Source organism: Lacerta agilis, chromosome 2, assembly GCF_009819535.1.
Source record: "Lacerta agilis isolate rLacAgi1 chromosome 2, rLacAgi1.pri, whole genome shotgun sequence".
Classification (NCBI taxonomy): Eukaryota; Metazoa; Chordata; class Lepidosauria; order Squamata; family Lacertidae; genus Lacerta; species Lacerta agilis.
Window position 1 is genome coordinate 20,801,286 of NC_046313.1, and position 20,354 is coordinate 20,821,639.

Genomic DNA, 20,354 nt, shown 5'->3' on the forward strand with positions numbered 1-20,354 from the left:
TGTGTGTTGTTTTGGAAGGTGCAAATTAGATCGATATTCATTAAAATGTGAACCAAATGGAATTAGCCCTCCCATTTCTAGCTCTCTTTTTCTCCTTGCATTTCCATCATTGAAGAACCTGGCTTTGTGAAGGGTCCCCTGTATTTCTGAAGTTGAATTTCAAGACTTGAATGGGCCTTCCATTGGTTGCACGATGGTGGTGACAAGTTGAATTCTGAGGCAAGTGTAAAAGTTTGTTGGGCTTGACCACTGCTATTACCTCTATTTGGACAGTCCTTCATACTTTTAGCTGGTACATCAGCTGGCAATCAGTGGTAGCTGTATAAACAACAGGTTTACCACTAGGTGGAGGTGGGCAAGGAGATGGGAAGTAGGGGAAAAGTTAGCATCCAGTTCCAGCACAACAGTCTCTCTGTTAACTCAACACATAATGATCTGCAGTCTTTAGCCCTATTGGGGCATGAAGGTAAACACTTTTGAGCTAAAAGCCGGGAGGCCCAACCCACTACTATGTGCACCTGGGCCATCTCTTGACCTTCATGTCTTCAAAGCCTAAAGGGAGATTCTAATAATGCATTAACACATAATGTTTGCCCATACGGTTGCACCCTGGGCATCCAGACATAGGCATGCAAAACAATAGCATTAACCTGCCCATAAACGAACAGGTGCTTGCTAATAGGTGCAAATAAATGCATACAAAAGATTGTCCAGTGAAACCCTTTGCATCTATGAGAGTTCGCAAGCAAGCAATAAAGGCAACCACAGCCCCCTCCCATGGTTTTGTCCCACTTCTTTTCAGAGTACACCTGGAGGTAGCGATGGGTGGCGTCATGGGACTGCACTGCTTACTTGACTCACCTCTCGCCAAGTCGCTGTTGTATAATGGGATAGAGAGGGGAGAGGCTACAGTGAGGTTGGTGCACTGCAAATGTGCCAGCAGGAGACCAGATTTGCTCTGCCACCACATTTGCACCGCACTGACCTCACCACTGCCTGTCTCCATCTGACACCACCCCTTCCTGTCTCCATCCCAGTATGCAGCAGCTACTTGGCTGGAAATTGGTCCAGTCCTACCATACATTCCACTTCTGCCTGAAGGTTCCATTTAGCTACCAGAAAACATACTGGCTTTTGGGAAGCAATAAAAAAAAAAAACCACATCTCTTCTGTCTGACCTTATGCTTGGTCAGTTAGTTTGCTTAGTTATTTTTCTAGAGCTGGTTTTTCCTTTGTATTTCATACTGATTTCACATCAGGGCTGGATTCAACTAACCAGTCCTGCCAGCAGAAGCCTCTGCAAACTCTTCTGCTAGCTTAGTGACATAGAGTGTCCTGCCCTCTCCTCCCCCTGCACCCCCCAATTGGCTGGCGGGAGGAAGTCAGGAGAACCCCCAGAACAGCACGTGAGAGGAGAAAAGGGCATATGGTTCCATCAGACAAACAGAAATGCCTGCACTGATGGAGCGACCTGCTTAGCACTATGTTGAATCCCTCCCTTTATTGCTATGTAAGCCAACTTCATGAGGTGGCAAACAAATGCTTTTAATTCTACATATGCAGACTAACAGGGAAGGCCATTATTTGTGTAGCCAAAGAAGCACTATCTGTGCACAAGCAGGAGGCATCAACAGCCTTGTGGGCAGTCCATGGTTTTCAGAAGTACAAAAAACACAGGGGAGGAGACCCAAAGCAGCCTGATGCAAACTGGGCATTCTCTGTGGCCATAGAATGCTAACTTCTGGAGAGGGGAAATACAAAACCAGAGAGGGGGGGGCAAATGGAATTAAGAATATTGGAAGCTGGCAAGGCTATCTGGCTAGAACCCTGCACAGAAGCAAGCCAACCTGCAACACTTTTTTTTTTGCAGGCCCCACTTGTAAATACCAGATAAAAACTTTTGCTTGCAGCATGGTATCTCCATGGTTCACTTTCCACATCATCCTAAAATAGGTGGGTTGGGCTTGCCTTATGGAAGTTTTTTGTGATGCATATCTCACCTCTAGCCATAAGCCTTCTGGATATTTGGGAGCAAGTTCAAGGTGTGGTTGAGTCATTTATCCTCATGGTGAACTTGCCTTGGAATCACGTTTCCAGCGGATCTTTTTTGTTTTCGGGTCGTGAAAGACCAAGCTCCCAATGTTCCGACACAACAAACTGTTTTAAGCTTTCCTGGGATGTAATGAGTTGCAATCTCATAAAGAAGGCTGATCGCCGAAGAATTGATGCTTTTGAATTATGGTGCTGGAGGAGACTCTTGAGAGTCCCATGGACTGCAAGAAGATCAAACCTATCCATTCCCAAAGAAATCAGCCCTGAGTGCTCACTAGAAGGACAGATCCTGAAGTTGAGGCTCCAGTACTTTGGCCACCTCATGAGAAGAGAAGACTCCCCGGAAAAGACCCTGATGTTGGGAAAGATGGAGGGCACAAGGAGAAGGGGACGACAGAGGATGAGATGGTTGGACAGTGTTCTCGAAGCTACTAACATGAGTTTGGCCAAACTGTGAGAGGCAGTGAAGGATAGGCGTGCCTGGCGTGCTCTGGTCCATGGGGTCACGAAGAGTCGGACACGACTGAACGACTGAACAACAACAACATGTTGGAGCATTTAGGAGATCATTTCACCATGCCAAAATCGTGTAGAAAAGTCAGCTGCTTCACCGCTCCAAGAATTGTTTTGCTTACAAGGACAAGCTATACGCTCTTGGCCAAAGAAAAGATTTGTGGTGGCAGAGTCACTCTAATCCTCAAATAAATATTATGGCCAAACAGGAGAGAAAACCCTCTCCCCACTAAGAAAGAAAACAACCTGGTTCTTTGTTGACTGAGTGCATTGCTGCATCTGAATGGCATAAAAATAGGATTCTTGTTCCGTGGGCGTCAGGGTCCAATAGAGCCCTAAGTAATCGCATCTGACAGCAAGATTCCAGCACCTGCAATCAAAATGTCACCCAGAGTTTCCCATTGCACTGTTTATGCTTGGTTCATGATGAGTGGAGAAAGGGTGCATGCTGAATTATTCACCTTTTATACACCCCCCAGCAAAATACAAAACAGGAGGCAGCCGGGCAGACCTGTATTCGTTTGGGAAGGGTATATTTACCTGGATCCCTGCTTTTATTTATTGTTCACTCATGTATGGTTTTTACTCAAAAGGGTCCTGACGTGTATTTTCCTCCCCTTATGTGATGACTCCACAGGGACATCTTCCTTCATATTTCTGATCATTGTGTGCATTCGCCGTTATCATTGGACCTTTGGAAATGTGTCCCTGAGCGTTATTTATGGATTTTTTTTTTAAATTATTGACTTTATTAAATAATGACAAGCAGGTTACGGGGGGGGGGGGGCAAGAAGCAAATGAAAGAAAAAATTAGTTTAAAAGTGAAAAGGGGTCACAATTGCCAATCAAGAAATATAGGATGCAGCTGTGTGATTTACCAAGTCAATCGACTGTACCCACTCTCTTGTCTTCTGACGCATATATTATACCCATTGCTACCGCCCCCGCAAACAATTTGAAATTTGTTTTGAATCTTGTGTTGGTCGGTTGTAGTGCCTAAGGTCCTGGAAGATGGTCTGTTCTCTCACGTTATGAAGCTTTAGGCTGGAAACCTGTGCATAGTTTCCTTGGAGTACCAGTAAGTCCAGCTGAATATGACGTGTTGCTTCTATGTTTTTTTTAAAAAAGCATTGGCTTACGAAGTAGCAGAGCTGTGGGAAAAGACAAATATTTTTTGGAGTGCAGCTTTCATAATGAATTTTAAAGGCTTGGATGTGCTGTTTCTCTTCAGGCACAGGTGGGGGTGCTATAAAACAAGCACAAGGAAAAGCTACTTCCAAGAGACGCATAGAAGAAATAGAAAAGGCATTGCAAATGGAAAAGAATGAAAAAAAATTCTTCAAGAAAAGGATTGTGTCATTTAAGATAATTGCTTTCCCTCAGTGCCCTTCACAGATTGCTGCACAAGTTGCCTTTTACAGCCATTTCTGCCATCCACACAAATCAAAGGGGACTATAAGATGAGTGAAATTAGTGGAGCGTTGCCTTTGTGTGTGTTAAGAAAGCATCTCATCTATTTTTCTTGCTCCAAGCTGCTAGTCCCGTGTCAGTGAGGAGTCAGATGGCTGCTGGGCAAAATGTTCCATTTAAAAACAGAAAGAGTTGTGGATGTTTGAGTTGACATTAGATCTTTTGTAAAAACACACTGTCAGGCAATTTGGGAAATCTGGCTTCATGCAACCGAGGGCAAGGCATGGAAGGTTTTCAGAGGATGATACAGTGGACTCTAAATATAATAGTTCATTCATGGTCAGACAACACTGTATGAAGCAGGGGCATTTATTAGTGGGTGGGCCAGGGAGCCCGAGTCTTAGGTCTTTTTGGAAGTGTTGGGGTGCAACTTGGCTTGTATTGCTCTGAGAGAAAAGAAGAGATAGAGAGGGGAACCTGCAAGCTTCCTAAACTGTTTCACTGCCCTTTGCCAGAGCTGATCTTCCTTCTGATGTTAGATTGAGACCTCTTAGGATGGCTGACCTCATTTCATGCTCCTCCCTTCCTCTTCATCCCATCATGGCTTTTTTCTGTACATCCAGTTTCGTTAGATGGAGCTAGGAACTCTTTACTATCAAGCATGCATTTCCTATAATAAATTTAGTTTTCGTATTTTGCAGACTGAAAGTCACAGTGTGGTTGCTTCCAAAGTACTTCACTGCAAAAGTTCAGGCTTCTGCTGATGCATATGAAGTCCATATGCTATCAGGTATTTTGCAGTGGTCCTCTCAGCTCATAACCCCCCTCCCCCACTTATAAAACTTTGCTTATAGTGTGGCAGGGAAGGCTATAAAACCCAGTGCTGGGGGAAAACAGCCACCCACCATATTAGTTTTGCTCAGAGGTCTAAATTTGCACATGCAAATTTGTGTGTGGGTTTATACCCTAAGTCTTATAAATTCCCAGCAATGAGTCTGGTACAAAGAAGGCCTGGTGATAGTACACACATCTTTGGACAACCCCATTGTTTCCCAGGGACCATCACCATCCCCTTCTGCTGCCCAATTGGCATTGTTTCAAGTCATTGTAAATTGTCACTTTATTGGAGCATCATTGTTGTCTACCATTGCTGCTGTCACCAGATGAGTCCACCAGGGAGGACCACCATGGTAGGAGGGGGCTGTTCAGTCAGCATCTTTTACCAAATACTTCCTCAAACCTGGAGTAAGCCCTAAGATGAGCGACGACTATTTCTCTGTGGGGGGAATCTGGTGAGGGGACCCCCCCAAAAATGTAGAGATCAGTGGAGGGCAACTCACGGTCTGTGGACCAGATCTTTCATATTGTCAATGAATTTGGGTTCAAAGATATTTAAAAGATTGTATTGTAAGAAAACAGCAGAACCATGTTTTCAAGTTGGAATAAATAGAGTTGTTCTGTATTGGTCCTAACCCCAGAGTCCATTAGCAATCAAGGCTGAGAGTAAGAGGCTGCAGAGTCTCTAAGAAGCCAGACCAGGTGCAGGGGTCCAAGTCTGCTGCTGGACATTAGGAGATCATTGACACTGAGCCTGAGATAGACAAATAGGAGTCCCCAGAAGAACCTCACATTGCCTGGGCAGAGACTTTAAGAAAGTCCAGTTTGTTCCCAACCATTGTTGGAGCAAGTTGCTTGCTTAGAGCTGTCCATGGTCCTGAACCTTGTGACCTGCCTTGCCCCATGGGTTCTTACATCAGGCCTGAACAGGACAATAACTTGATATTATACCCTGCTTTTGGATTATGCATGGAATGTGGCACAATCCCATTAAAGGTTTATTCATAAAGAAACTGGAGCAACACTGATTTGAGAAGGAGTTATGTCATGCATGTAGATTTAACCACACAATGCAGGAAGGAACAGAGGAAGATGCCTTGTAGTAGTGAGTCAGATCATCGGTCCATTTAACTCAGTATTGGCTACACTGACTGGCAGTCTTTACCAGCCCTACCTGGGGATGGCAAGGATTGAGAGCAGGTGCTTACCACTGACCCTATGGTCCTCTAGTAGGTGCTCCCACACTCCTAAGAGTAGCATCACCAGTTCTAGAGAAAAGAGCCTTCTAGAGAAAGAGCAGGGCATAAGTGCAAGCAATAGGGGGAAAGAAACTGCTGGCGTCTGCCACATATTCTGAAGGTCAAAAAGCCCTTGTTGCCATACCCTTCTTGTTGGAAAAGCAGGGTTCTCTCCCAAAGCACCAATAGCTCAGTCTCTCTCTCTCTCTCTCTCTCTCTCTCTCTCTCTCTCTCTCTCTCTCTCAATGGTGTCAAATCATTTGGTTTTTAATTGCTTATCCCCATTCCCCCCCCCCAAAGACTGCTAAGGAACCCTTGATTTATAAATGTCACCTCTTGGCAATATAGCAAAACAATCTTTTGAAGAATGGGTAGGAGTCGGGACTTTGCAATTTATTGAGATCATGAATATTTTATCTAAAACCTTTGCTGCAGACTGACAGCACAGCTGGAGCACAGGAAAGGCAAGTAATCTCCTTATTCAGAAGTCTGCCAAGGCTTTGGAATTTCCATTACGTCATAATTCTGAGAATCCCTAGAAAGTCCAGTAGTAGTGGTTCCAGCTAAACGTGGCTATGATATTGCGGATCAACAGGGGAGGAAGGAAACTGTAGTGTGCGTAAGGAGTAATGGTGGGGCTGTCAAGTCCTATTTTCATTATAGCTAAATATTTTGAATAAATAAATTCAAGTGTGGTTCTAAATATGCTTTATCTTGAACCTTGTGTATATCCATATTTAAAACTGCCATTAATATTACCTTGGCTTAGAAAAATTGGCAAGATCAAATGGTTTTGTAGTATGATGGAGAGCTCTGTCTGTTTGTGACTGGGGGAAATGCAGAGGTCACAGTCCAAAATGAGTGACAGCTTTCCTTCTGGAAAAAAAAATGTTGGCTAACATCAGTTGCAGAAAACAGCTTCTTCAAATGGACAAGCCCAGCATTTTAGATTACTCAATGTGCCTTGACCTAGTTTCTCTGGCCTCGTTTTCTCTCTTGATACAAACAAGATTCTGTTGCATTTTTAATTGCAATAAATGTGTTTACATGAAAAGAACACAGCTTGTCAGGGGAGAAGGTGACCTACTTTCTTCTTGCAAAAAAAGTGTATATCTAAAAAAAATAATCCATATTGTTGTGAGTTGGCAGTCTTGATCGTGGTGAATGGGTGGTTGTCTGATGTGTGCTAGGACTTTCAGACAGAAGAATCTAAATGTGCTCTGAGACATTTAGGAGATGATCTGTTGATGGGCAGGAATCCAGCCTTCAGATGGCAACACCTCCCAGAGCTAAGAGAAGGGTTTGGCACCTGTACACTGCAACTGTGTTGGAGAAGCAGGAAGATTGCAATTTGAATTTGAGTTTTCACTCTGGATGTTGCAGAAATTGGGGTGGGGTGTGCATTAGTCTCTGTAAACATAGGAGCCAACTCCTAGGGCCCAGGGTCTCTTCACCCCCCCTTCCCCAATAAAATATTTGAGGGCCCCTCCCAAAGTTGATGGGTGTTGCCATTCAAATAGTATGCATGTACTGCGTATTGTGATCGATTATGCAGGGCAAAGATTCCCTGGCCCCTCCCCAATATTTTACTCATGTTGGCACTTTTGTATGTAAATAAAGCAAATGCTACAAAGGAACCCTAAATCTCCAGTTTTCTATCATCCAAAAGAAAGCCAAGCTCTTTAGCATTGCCCTTGGATCTCAGAGAAATAAAGGTAAAGGTAAAGGGACCCCTGACCATTAGGTGCAGTCAAGGATAACTCTGGGGGTTGTGATGCTCATCTCGCTTTACTGGCCAAGGGAGCCAGCGTACAGCTTCCGGGTCATGTGACCAGCATGACTAAGCTGCTTTCTGGCAAACCAGAGCAGCGCACGGAAACGCCGTTTACTTTCCCACCGGAGCGGTAGCTATTTATCTACTTTTACTGTGTGCTTTGAAACTGCTAGGTTGGCAGGAGCAGGGACCGAGCAACAGGAGCTCATCCCGTTTGATTCGAACTGCCGACCTTCCAATCAGCAAGCCCTAGACTCTGTGGTTTAACCCACAGCACCACCCGCGTCTCAGAGAAATAGGGAGCACTTAATAATGATATTCATTTCCCTCGTTTTCATTCCTTCAGTTGTCTAATTATACTGCATTGCTTTTTGTTCTTTGGAGTCATACAAGGAACATTGATATATGTCACAATGACTCATATAGTGTGACCACACTTAATTCTACATTTTGCATTACCATGGCACCCTTAGAAGCCGAGGGTTTGACTTCTCAGTGCAGACAAGAAGCATGTTGGATGGTATGTAATTTACATAATTTCATAAGGGTTTCACCAAATTAGCTGTGCCCTACTTAGAAATCCCTCTTTCTGTTTATCTAGATAATGAATAATAATGGAATATGCTATTGTTCTGCATAAACATGGCTGATGTTTTTGTGGAAAACTTGTGCAAACTAACCCAGGGTAATGGAAACACACACCAGTTAGCTCCTTTCAGTCTGTGTATTGATCACATTTGCAGTAAATCACACTGTTTCAAAGCCCTGCCAAGTGCTTATCATCATTCTTTCATAGGTCTTCTTAATGTAGAGAAACAAATATTTAACTTGCGTTTACTTACGTGTTATTGCCTAAATTGGAATCGTAAAAGCTAAATTGAAAGGAGCAAGGCACTCCTCTTTCTAACCATAAATATTAATCAAGGTATCATGGAATAAACAACCATATTTCTAGACTGTTTCTTGGGGACTTTGACAAGGCATGGATTAGTTTTTAAAACGATCACAGGAAATGTACCTTCATGTAGAAATGTTACACAGAGACTGTAAAATTTTCCCCGATGGATTAATGAACAGTGTGCTACTTGGGTCTTATTCATAGATTCATTCTAGAAAAGTGAATGATCAGTCTCACATGAAATTAAGTTCATATGAATGATATGCCATGTTTTTAATGATTATGGATGCTGTATTTAATTCGAGTTAACAAATACTTTTGTAGGGAATGTTTTAGAAATATAGTTTGCATTTTTCAGTGCCCACAAGGACGAATATGAAACAAAATGCATTGGGCATGTTATATCTCTTAAAGCTTCCGATATATTTTAGCACCATTTTGGGTCTTTCTTTCTTTCTTTTTCTTTTCTTGCCCTTATTCCAGAGTAAACACCTAGGGTGGAAGCTGTTGCAGCAAAAATGCACACACTTAGCAAAATGCTATAGAAGCGGAGCAGCAGTGTTGTCAAGATGTGTTAAAAGCACACTAACTTAGTGTTAGTATGAGGGGATATCTGTTCCACTCGTGCAACACAGTGTTGGATATAACCCAACAGGATTATTCCCTTCACATGGCACAGTTCGCTCCCCTAGGATTACCTTCAGGAAAAGCAATTCCGCTTTCAAGTGAATTCCATAAAGTTTTAACAGAGTAAGGCTGCAACCCTAAACCCCAGTTACCTGGGGGTAATCCACACTGAATTCAATGGGACTTACTTCTGAATAGACACGGTTATGATCACCCTATAACTCTTGCAAATACTTAGGTTTGATATTTAGCCAAGATAGTGAGGTAGGGTGTTTTTCTTATCAGTCTTCTTTGTTTTCGTGCCATTTTTATCCCAGCCTTTGCTTCAGCATTGATAAAATGCCCTTAAAAATATATACCGGTACTGCTGTAACCATTTTGTACCACTGGTGAATTAGCACCCTGTTCAATGCCTTTTCCTGTAAATGACTGTGTATGGAGAAACTTGCAACGTGTGCTACATTGGATGATCTATTGCCTACCTCAGCATTTTGTCCTCTAAGACTGTGGTGTAGAACAAAAGATATGGGAAATAGTATGGGAACAAGAAGTGTGTGCGTATTAAGGAAATATCATATGAAGAAAAATGAACTTACATTACAGGAAAGACCTGTAGAAATGAGCTACCATAATGTGGTGTGGTAAAGGACAGGAGCATGAATCCTACAGGGAATTATTCATCATGTAGGTTCTGAAGATAAAATGGGATAAGCTCCCAACCCCCGTGAATACTGATTTTGGAGGAAGGATAGAATCATAGATCAGAGTTGGAAGGGAACCTCAGGATCGTCTAGTCCAACCCCCTGCAATGCAGGAACATGGCGCTGTTCCTTATGGGGATCGAACCTGCAACCTTGGTGCTGTGTCAGCACCACGCTCTAACCAACTGAGCTATTTGAGTTATGAATTTGATCAATAACAGTGGATTACATTATGAGAAATTCACTAAGTATCTCTTTGCCCTTTAGAACACATTGTTTTCCCCTGCTTTAGGGACGCAGCACAACTTTCTCCTCCATTAGAGAGGCATCAGTGGCACATCAGCATTCATTCCTCCAATACAAGTCCTTATCTCAGACTAGCTTGCATGTCTACAAGCAATCAAGACACACACACAAAAAGGAATAAAGACTGCCATGCATAATAGGCCTGGAAACAAACGGTCAAGAATGAATTTGTGTTTTAGAAAATTAGCATACTTAATGTCTAGAAACACAACAAACTGCAGGACCACATTGTCCAGTTTGGGGCAAACAAAATCAAATTTTGCTGCTCTTTATTGAAAGTTAGGGATGCAGGTGGCGCTGTGGGTTAAACCACAGAGCCGAGGGCTTGCCGATCAGAAAGTCAATGGTTCGAATCCCCGCAATGGGGTGAGCTCCTGTTGCTCAGTCCCTGCTCCTGCCAACCTAGCAGTTCGAAAGCACGTCAAACTGCAAGTAGATAAATGGGTACCGCTCCGGTGGGAAGGTAAATAGCGTTTCCGTGTGCTGCTCTGGTTTGCCAGAAGCGGCTTAGTCATGCTGGCCACATGACCCAGAAGCTGTACGCCGGCTCCCTTGGCCAGTAAAGCGAGATGAGCGCCACAACCCCAGAGTTGTCCGCGACTGGACTAATGGTCAGGGGTCCCTTTACCTTTATTGAAAGTTAGACCTCATTTCCATACGCAGCTCCACCATTTCGATGGACATTTCATTAGTATGATCATGATTGCTTAGACTACTGGTAAGCAACACTTGCCCATTCTTAACAAGCTGCAGGTTATGGCGAAATCCTGAAATAACCTAAATAAAGCATTGTGGTCACAAGGGTATAGCTTGGCAGATTACTCAGCTGAAAAACGAGATGTATTCATCAAAAGGACATGGGCCCACTGGGACCATCTCCATGCACCAGGGGTCCAAGAGAGCAGTGATGAGGAGAGGGTGCTTGTTTCGCTTGCATCTTCTTAGACATCTGCCACTGCAGACATGCTAGTCCAAGATAAGCACAGACAACTATATGAAGGAAATGTGGAATAGCCGATGGGATAGGTTGGTAATTCCTGAGAATTTTGGGCTTCTGAGGCCAAGCAGTTTCACATGGGAACATGGGATTTCAGTTGTAGTAATGTAGCAGAACATGCCTCACTGAAACCAAATGAGCAAGTTTTCTGTGACTTTAAGACCCATTGATTTCAATGGGAATGACAGAGCTGTATTCATTCCTGTTATTTCATGGGTTGTTTCCCGTCCTGTCCCCCTCCACAAACTAACCAACAAACTGAGTGATAGAACAAATGCCCTTATTCCCTTGTTTCCACAACAAAAAAGATTTTATCTGGTACCTTTGCAATAATTTACTTTTGCCTGGGGTAGATGTTGCATGGGGGGGGGGGATCCAAGTGTGTATCTGTACTCTGCCACTTCAGACACACTTGCCTTCTCCATTAGATCATTGCATGCTGGAAAAAAAATATTGTTTTGAAAACTCTCAAAATAAGATTAGTATTTTTTTTTAAAATGAGAGTGTGGAAAGCCATGACACATAGCATTAGCCTGAGAAGAGCATTCATCACGAAGCTCCAACTCATCATGAGACTTCTCAGCTTCTTTTCAAACTATGGGCTTATCTGTCTCCCCCACATGCTATTTCCTCACTCCTTCCTGGTCTTCTGAACAGCTTCCTGGTGTCATGAACTCCATGTCATCCAAATGGTTAGAATTCATTTTTGTCTCTGTGCGTGTGTAAAAGAGAGAGAGAGAGAGAGAGAGGTGTCAGTTGCAAGTGACTTTCAGCCTGATGCAATATTTAGTAGCTCCAAAGAACATAGGAAACCTTTACAACGAAAATCCCAAGCCATTGTTTTCCTTGACCTGAGTAGCAAACCAAACTGCTGGGCAAGTATATCTTTCGAGAGGCATATTGCTGAGATATTAACATATTTATAGATTCAACAAACCGAATAGATTGAAACTCATTTTCAATAAAATTTTCTAACACATGTCTTACATTTCCCAAAAATATTTATATATTTAGATATATTTAGCCACCATACTGGCTATTTTGAGCGCAGAATCCAAAGGGATATCTTGAAGCGTCTTGTTTTCATGTTCTTACTTCCAATGATGATTTTGGTGGGGTGTGTGGGGGGGAGAATTATGGAGTTTCAGAGCACCCAGAGAACATCCTGTCTGGCAGTTATCAGAAGTGAGAATATTGATTGTACTAAGACTAGGTAGATCCATGTTCATTCATCCCCATTCATTCATGAAGTCCACTTGGTGACCTTGGAAAAGTCCTTTCTCAACCTAACCTACCAACAGAGGATAAAATAGGGTGGGCACCCTGAGCTCCTTGGAGGAAAGGTAGTCTATACATTTAACAAACAAAAAATATTTTGCACCCTACTAAGCCACAGTCGTCTTTTTTTAGTATAATTTTATATGCTGGATTCTGATGTATGGGACTAAATCATGGTGAACTGGATCAAATTAGGGTTGTTGTCTTTTAAATTGCTTCTATTAAAGATTTTCTTGGGTTACAAAAGTACATACAGCGTCTCTGCTTTCAGTTTGTAGAGTCCTTTCTACAGTTCAGTTATATTTGACGTGAGACACTAGAGCAGGGCTTTTTGAGGTGGGGAGAGAAGGGGGGGTAGTAAACCTGCATTCTTTCACATAGTGTATGTGCAAGGTTTTAGTGTCAGTGTCATGTGGGTAAATTCTATTTCTATTCATTTATTAGGGGTTTTTTTGGTTGAGAGAGAGATTTGGAGGCCCAGAGCCCGATTGGTTTCCGTCAGTTGACTGCAGTGAGTTTTGTTTGCATGTGTGTGAGGGAGGGGTTGCTAGGTGGGTTCTTGTTGTTGTCTTGTGTATGTAATAAAGGGAAGCATCCTCTTTTGTTTGTCCCCATGCTAGTGGATCATGCCAGGTTTGAATAAACTCTTAAACACTCGAGTGGGGGAACATGTGGCCCTCCAGATGTTTCTCAACTCCAATAGCCTCAGCTAACGTTGTCAAGTATAATGGAAGCTGGAATCCAACAACACCTGGAGGGCCACCCCCTGTCTTAAATAAAGGCTGGTAAATAAAAGTACTAGTACTGAGGTACAAGAACTCCCTGGTACCTGATTAAAATGTTCCCTGCTGAGGCACTGCTTCCATCATAGGTATAAGAGTTTTCTGCTTAATCCTTGAACATTCCTAAAAATACCAAATACCCAATACCCAATAAGCATGTGTTATCTATGGAAGAAGTAGAATAGCTTCAAGGAGATAATGTCAAAAGCATTTACACACATTTTGTTGTTGTTGTTGTTCAGTCGTTAAGTCGCGTCCGACTCTTTGTGACCCCATGGACCAGAGCACGCCAGGCACCCCTATCCTCCACTGCCTCCTGCAGTTTGGCCAAACTCATGCCTGTCGCTTCGAGAACACTGTCCAACCATCTCATCCTCTGTCGTCCCCTTCTCCTTGTGCCCTCCATCTTTCCCAACATCAGGGTCTTTTCCGGGGAGTCTTCTCTTCTCATGAGGTGGCCAAAGTATTGGAGCCTCAACTTCACGATCTGCCCTTCCAGTGAGCACTCAGGGCTGATTTCTTTAAGGATGGATAGGTTTGATCTTTTTGCAGTCCATGGGACTCTCAAGAGTCTCCTCCAGCACCATAATTCAAAAGCATCTACACACATTAGAAGGCCCAAAATCACGCTCTGGATTTTGAAACAAAGCGAATTCCAAAATGATTTCAACCTGTATATCGATGGAGCCCTATATAGCTCCTGTTTCTTCTGTCTGGACTGCAGTGACTTGACCTTTCAGTTTATATACAAGCGCTTGACTTGAAATGAAGGTAACAGCTAGGAACTGGCATATTGCATTGCCATACCAGGAACTGCCAGTGCATGCCCTTCCACATGCCCTTCCACATAATTAAGCTGCCAGATGAACACTGGTGCCCTTTTCTTAACATGAAGAGATGGAGAGATGTAGGGGAGTATAGCTCCACATACCAGAGAGAAAGATGTGGCCTAAGTAAGCTACCTTCCTTCGTCCTCATGGCTTGAACCCCCCCCCCCCTTTTTTTTGAAGAAAACCAAAGTAAGTTAGAAGTGTATTTTACACTAGGGTTCCAATCAGTCTAGGATGGGGTCAGCAAACTTTTTCAGCAGGGGGCCAGTCCACTGTCCCTCAGACCTTGTGGGGGGGCCAGACTATATTTTGAAAATAAAAATAAAAATGAACTAATTCCTATGCCCCACAAATAACCCAGAGATGCATTTTAAATGAAAGGACACATTCTACTCATGTAAAAACACACTGATTCCCAGACCATCCGCGGGCCAGATTTAGAAGGCGATTGGGCCAGATCTGGCCCCCGGGCCTTAGTTTGCCTACCCATGGTCTAGGAGCACTGTGCATGCTCCCAGCAGGAAGCTTCTGCATTTGTATTAAGAGCTGGATGGGCAGACATATACTGTGCACAGTGTTCCACTCGCCAATTCAGTAGCCAGAAATGCATGCATAGAGCTCCTTTCTAAAAGGTAAAATCTGGCTGTTTGGAGGAAGGGTATGTATGTGGCGATTTAGGCCCCCTGCTCACCCTTCCCCACTAAATATCTGATCGGTGGGACTTTAGTTTTGGGGGAGGAAGGGGCTCCATTGCACATGAGTTTAGATATTGTAAGACAGAATAATTAATTTCTAATTTCAATTCCACAATCTGAGATGGAAAATTGGAATCCTGGAAGTAAATTTGGTGGATATTTCATTATTACATACAGATACCAATTTAACACCAGCAACTGGCAAATCTCGTGAGGAAGGAAATACGACATGTAAAATCAAAAAGTATACCAGCTCCAATATGTGTATTTGTTCACAGTCCTGTGTTATTCAATGAGAACAGTCATCCCAGCTGCAATGGCCTGAGTGTTTTCGGAATCTTTGTCATTATTTTATTTTTTACCATAATTAATTCTTACAAATATTTTGTTTACTTCTTTTTCATTACAACTCAGGATAACTTCAGAGTGGAAACAGAAACTGGCATGTACATAGAATTTTGTACACTTACGTTTTTCAGAGCAGCCAATCAGCTTACTGCATCCTGTACATTTGATTGCAGTTCTCTGAACAATCTAGCCATAATATACACATGGTACAACATACAGATATGAACTTTTCTTTTCTGTATACTTTATTTACAGGCAGAGCTGAATGCCAACATGACCCAATCAATCCCCTGAGGCGCCAGTGATAATACAAGCACTTCCATTGCAATGGGTTTCCCAAAGAAAGGGAAATAGCAAAATAAACTAAAGCTAATTGTTGGAATGAAGCCTTTGGGCTTGGTTTTTGCAGGGCATGAATTATCACATCCCCTATTCACTCAGTTCTAAGACCACGTATCAAAATTATATTTGGATCCATTATTACTTCAGAGCCTATATTTTCAGTCTGATATCAGAAGAATTGATTGTGTTTACATGTGCAGAGCACCAGGCACCCTATTTCAACATGTTGAACTGCAATGTCAGAGGGTTTGTTGTCAATTGGATTGAGGACTAGCCTCACCGAAATGGAAAGGGATAATTGGTGAGGGCTAATTGTCTGGTTCCTAATGAAAACCCCAACCTCATTTCATAATGAAATACTGCCAAGAGGAAGTACTTTTAGTTAATTCTAAAATTCTACCTTCCAGCTTGAAGACAATGGCACAATCTGCCGTTTTCTAACGATCATTCACTAGGAATGTACATTTACATCTTATTCTGGTAATGTTTTACAATTAACACATTCTAATCCTCAAACCTTTGTTGCTTATCACAGGTTACCTTTACGAAAACCGTACAAGTATCTTTCTGGTCTCAAGCTTCTGCTGGGTACGATCCTGTACCTTTTCCACACTCTCTTGTGACTCCCAAGAGATCTGGGCATATGGACGAGCTGCAGGATCAAAACCTCCGCTGTAGTTTTCTGGATATGCATATGTGCATCGCTGTGGGAACCCGTTTGAATTCTAGGTAAGAATATTATTCACTAATTGTATAAATAGAGAGGGATTGTCCTGTAAGAGTGGGCTTTTAAATATTTTTTTAAGTACATTTTGAGGACATAACAGCCTCCACCAGGTTTTCATTCCTAAAAGGCAAAGTAGTTACTTTCGATTCAACATGGAGAGGACGACATCTGGTCATAATCTGGACATTTCAGTAGAGCAGGGTAACTACTGTTCATCTGGAGAGATGCATCGCTGGAGATGTCGGAAGGGCTGCGTCCACGAACCCAGGCATCCGGGTGGAGGAACTGGCCAGAGTAGTCGGAGCAGTTGCTAAGCCGTGGGCGGTAGAAGCCAGGATGAGGCCTGTACATCTCCTCTGCGGTATATCTCTTCATGAACAGGTAGACAGACATGACACCTGCGCTCTGGAAAGCAGAGCAAAAACAAAAGCATTGTTCAAGTTGTCGGAAGGACTGGGGTTGCCGTTCCAATGTTCTGATAGGATGTGACATGCTGATGAGCCAGGCAGGCAAACCAACCATGAAATATTCCCCCTCTGGAATGTGTGGGATGCTGCTGCCTTTGAGGAGGTCTGTAACTCCATGGTACAGAAACTGCTTTGCTGGTAGAAGGTCTATATTCAATCTCTGGCCACTCCCGGTAAGGCTAGGAATGACCTGTTAGGAACCCTGGAGAGCATAGACAAGACTAGGCTAGATGGTCCAATAGTCTGACTCAATGTATTCTTATTAAGATAGCTCAGTTGGTTAGAGTATGGTGCTGATAACACCAAGGTTGCAAGTTCAATCCCCATACGGGACACCTGCATATTCTTGCATTGCAGAGGGTTGGACTAGTCCAGGCATAGGCAAACTCAGCTCCCATCATCCCTGACCACTGGTCCTGCTAGCTAGGGATGAAGGGAGTTGTAGTCCCAAAACATCTGGAGGGCCGAGTTTGCCTATGCCTGAAATAGAAAGATCCCAACTCCACAAGTCTCTGGTTCTATGATTCCCCTCCTTCTTCCCTGATGGGACTCAAGGCAGCAGTGATCTAAGGTAGGAGGGTATGAGTGTGTTTTGGTTGTGAGGCTGCTGGGGGATTTGACATGCACAATTTTTGCATGCATTAATACTTCAGAAATATCGCTCCCAGCTGGAGTTGTTATAACTGAACATCTTGTCCCAACCTATTATTTCATTCTGTAGTGCAGGCAGATTTTCTTGGGCTGGTAAGTCAAATGGTCTGGGAATGTGCAATCCTCCCCTTTGACTATACGTTATGGCCAGTACACATTTGCAAACAGTGAAAGGACATCACAGCACGCTCTGCAGGGAACATAGTCTGAGTGGCTCTATCCTCCACTCTGCCTCCCCCCCCCCCCCCCCGCCACTAGCTGAGCACTCAAGCCACTCTGATGAAGCAAAACTGCTTCAAAGAAGAGCTGGCAGAAACCACTAGGACAAAATGGAAGCTGCTGCAGTGGGATCAGGAGTCTTACGAGTTAGTTAAGCCACTGTGCAGAATTATATGCAACACAGGACTTCACAGGAACAGGATTTCTGCTGCTGTGTTCTTTGCATAATGCTAATGATTCTTAGCATAAATAAGCACACAATTTCTCTGTGGTTCTGCTTGTGACTTGAAGGTGCCTACTGTCCAGAAATGTACTGTGAGACCACATCCTCCACCTGTCAATTGCACCAGACAGTGGAGGAATGTATGGAGTTTGGACTAAAAGGGAAACAAAATGGGATGCTCTAAAGAGACATGGTTAATTGATTATGGGGATGTTGATGCCTGCCTGAGCAAATGAACCCTCCTTTGAGGAGGACATGCTTGTTTCTATACACTGAATGTCCTTTCCCACACCCTGCGGTGCTGTTCCACTTCTTCCCAGTGAAAGGGACAGACCTATTTCAGCATTTTGCCACCAACTACTTTGTGATTTAAATGTAATTTAACGAAGCAATGAATTTATGACTGGAAGAAAAGCAATCTATGAAAAACCAAGCCTGTTCGTATTTCGACCTCACAAACCCATTCTTTCATGTGCCCCCTAACAGATAGGTACTTCCGAAGGCACAGCAAGGTCAAAGGTCTGCTTTGCATCAGGGATGCTTGCAGTTCCACAGCCCACTCAAGTTTACAGGTAAGGCATTCTTGGGTTTTTTGGGGTGGGTTAGAATCCAAGCAAAGGACAGTGTAGGCAAGAAGGGAACATCAGAGGGAACAACTGATCCGTTATTTCCTACATGTGCAAACACAGGGGAGGCTGGTCCATTAGGGCACTGCCCCATCCAGCTTGGCATTCCCTCGGCCTGCCCTCACCTGTGTACTTCCTTACAACCAGTCTAGGAGGTGGCACTGGCTGTCAGCTTCCTTCTCTGTGTTGCTTTTGTAAAATTCGGCAGGGAGAGGATGGTAGGAAACCAGAATTTATTGGTTCTGTCCAATGACTTGTGCTGGCTCCGTAAGAAAAGCCCATCTAGTATAGCATTCTGTTTTCACAGAGGTCAACCCGATGTCTCTGGAAAGCCCACAAGCAGGACATAAGTGCAGTGGCATGACCAGGCACCCCCACGATGGCTCCTCCACCAGGGCCTGGTTCCAGCATGCAAAGGAGCTGCACCAGGTTTGACTCGAGAGTGGGAGGTGAGTTGGTGGCAGTTTCCTCGCCCCTATCCATGCCCAGACTGCGGCATGCAGGGGGCGCCCTGTGTCCTGCCCCATGTGCCCACCCCAAGCAGTGTGGGCAGCGCTGGGGGGCCATCACCCTGGGCAAATTTTTGAAAGCGCACAAGGTACCACCACAAGCTCCCTCACTTGCCAAGCCGCACTGAGCCTTCAGGGCTGGGGCCGCAGTGGTGCCTCCTTCCACTCATGGCTGGTGAAGGGACGCCCGCCTCTGGGCCAGCTGAGAGGAAGGGTGGGGAGAGTGCTGCCACTGCCCACCAAGGAGAGGCATGAGGCTTTGGCAGCTGCCCCCTCCTTTGGGAACAGGGCACCTCAGGTCTCATCGCAGGGTGGCTTTGAGCCTCTTTCTCCCTTCCCTCGCCACCGGCTCAGACCACCATGGCTCCTTTCTGAGGTCCACCCTCGCTGGCACAGAGGGGTGGGCAAGGTACCTCACTCGCGCCCCACCCACCCAAGTGCACAGATCTTGTTAGGCTCAATGCATTTGACTGCCTTTGCTTGTGGGGGCCTCTTTCCTCCTGGAGTGGTCATTTACCCAGGGAGGAAAGACACAGCCCACCCTCCTGGGTGAAATCTGCAAGGCTGAGCTGGGCCCAGCAGCATCAGAGAGCCACTGCTGCCTTGGCAGGATGGGAGTCTAATGAAGCCCACACGCTGCCACCAACAGCTACCTCCCCCCACATAGGGAACAGTGTAACAAACCCGCAGCTCGGGTGCAAGCAGGAACAAGACTCTCTCAGCTAGGAAGCACTTTAATGGAGCATCTGACAGCTCCCTAAAACTTTTTGACTGAGACACGCTCCTCAGCCAAGCAGAGGGAGGAACATGCTCTATTGTGCCTCACCGATGCAGCTGGATTCTTCCTCTGCCGCTATGAGGGGCAGACCATGATGACGGCTTCCCTCAGCGGTATGTCGCCGATGAAACCGCAACCGCTCCCAAGTCCTCTGCCTCCACTGCTCGGCTGTAGCTGGTTTGTCCCTCAGTGCACAGGAGGCAGAGGCGGTTTCATCAGTGATATACCACTGAGTGAAGCCATCATTGCGATCTGCTCCTCATAACAGTCCTGGGCGGTATATTGATATATAGCCAAGGCCTACCGCCCATGGATGTCTGGGGGTGGAACCAGCAACATGGCCCACTTCACCTTTGGAGGGGCATACATCATTTACTAAATTCTACTCATGCTGGTGTGACACCAGTCCTGAGCAGTATGGCTCTTGCACCTCCTCACCCTACCTCCCCTGGTTCCAAGCCATGCACCCCTTGCTCCCAGCATCTGGGGACGGCAGTGCAAGGAGGATACAAGAACCGCATGCTGC

General features: G+C 44.5%; 1 protein-coding gene across 2 annotated transcripts in view; it reads right to left on the reverse strand.

Annotated features, from left to right (window-relative positions):
• Positions 1 to 16,439: 16,439 nt before the first annotated feature.
• The window catches only part of CACNG5 (calcium voltage-gated channel auxiliary subunit gamma 5), a 43,532-nt gene continuing 39,617 nt past the window's right edge, over positions 16,440 to 20,354 (reverse strand). For both annotated transcript variants that reach the window (XM_033138883.1, XM_033138884.1), the window contains exon 6: positions 16,440 to 16,760. In XM_033138883.1, coding sequence (XP_032994774.1) covers positions 16,503 to 16,760 — 258 coding nt within the window. In that variant the 3' untranslated portion in view covers positions 16,440 to 16,502. The remainder of the gene's footprint in view (positions 16,761 to 20,354) is intronic.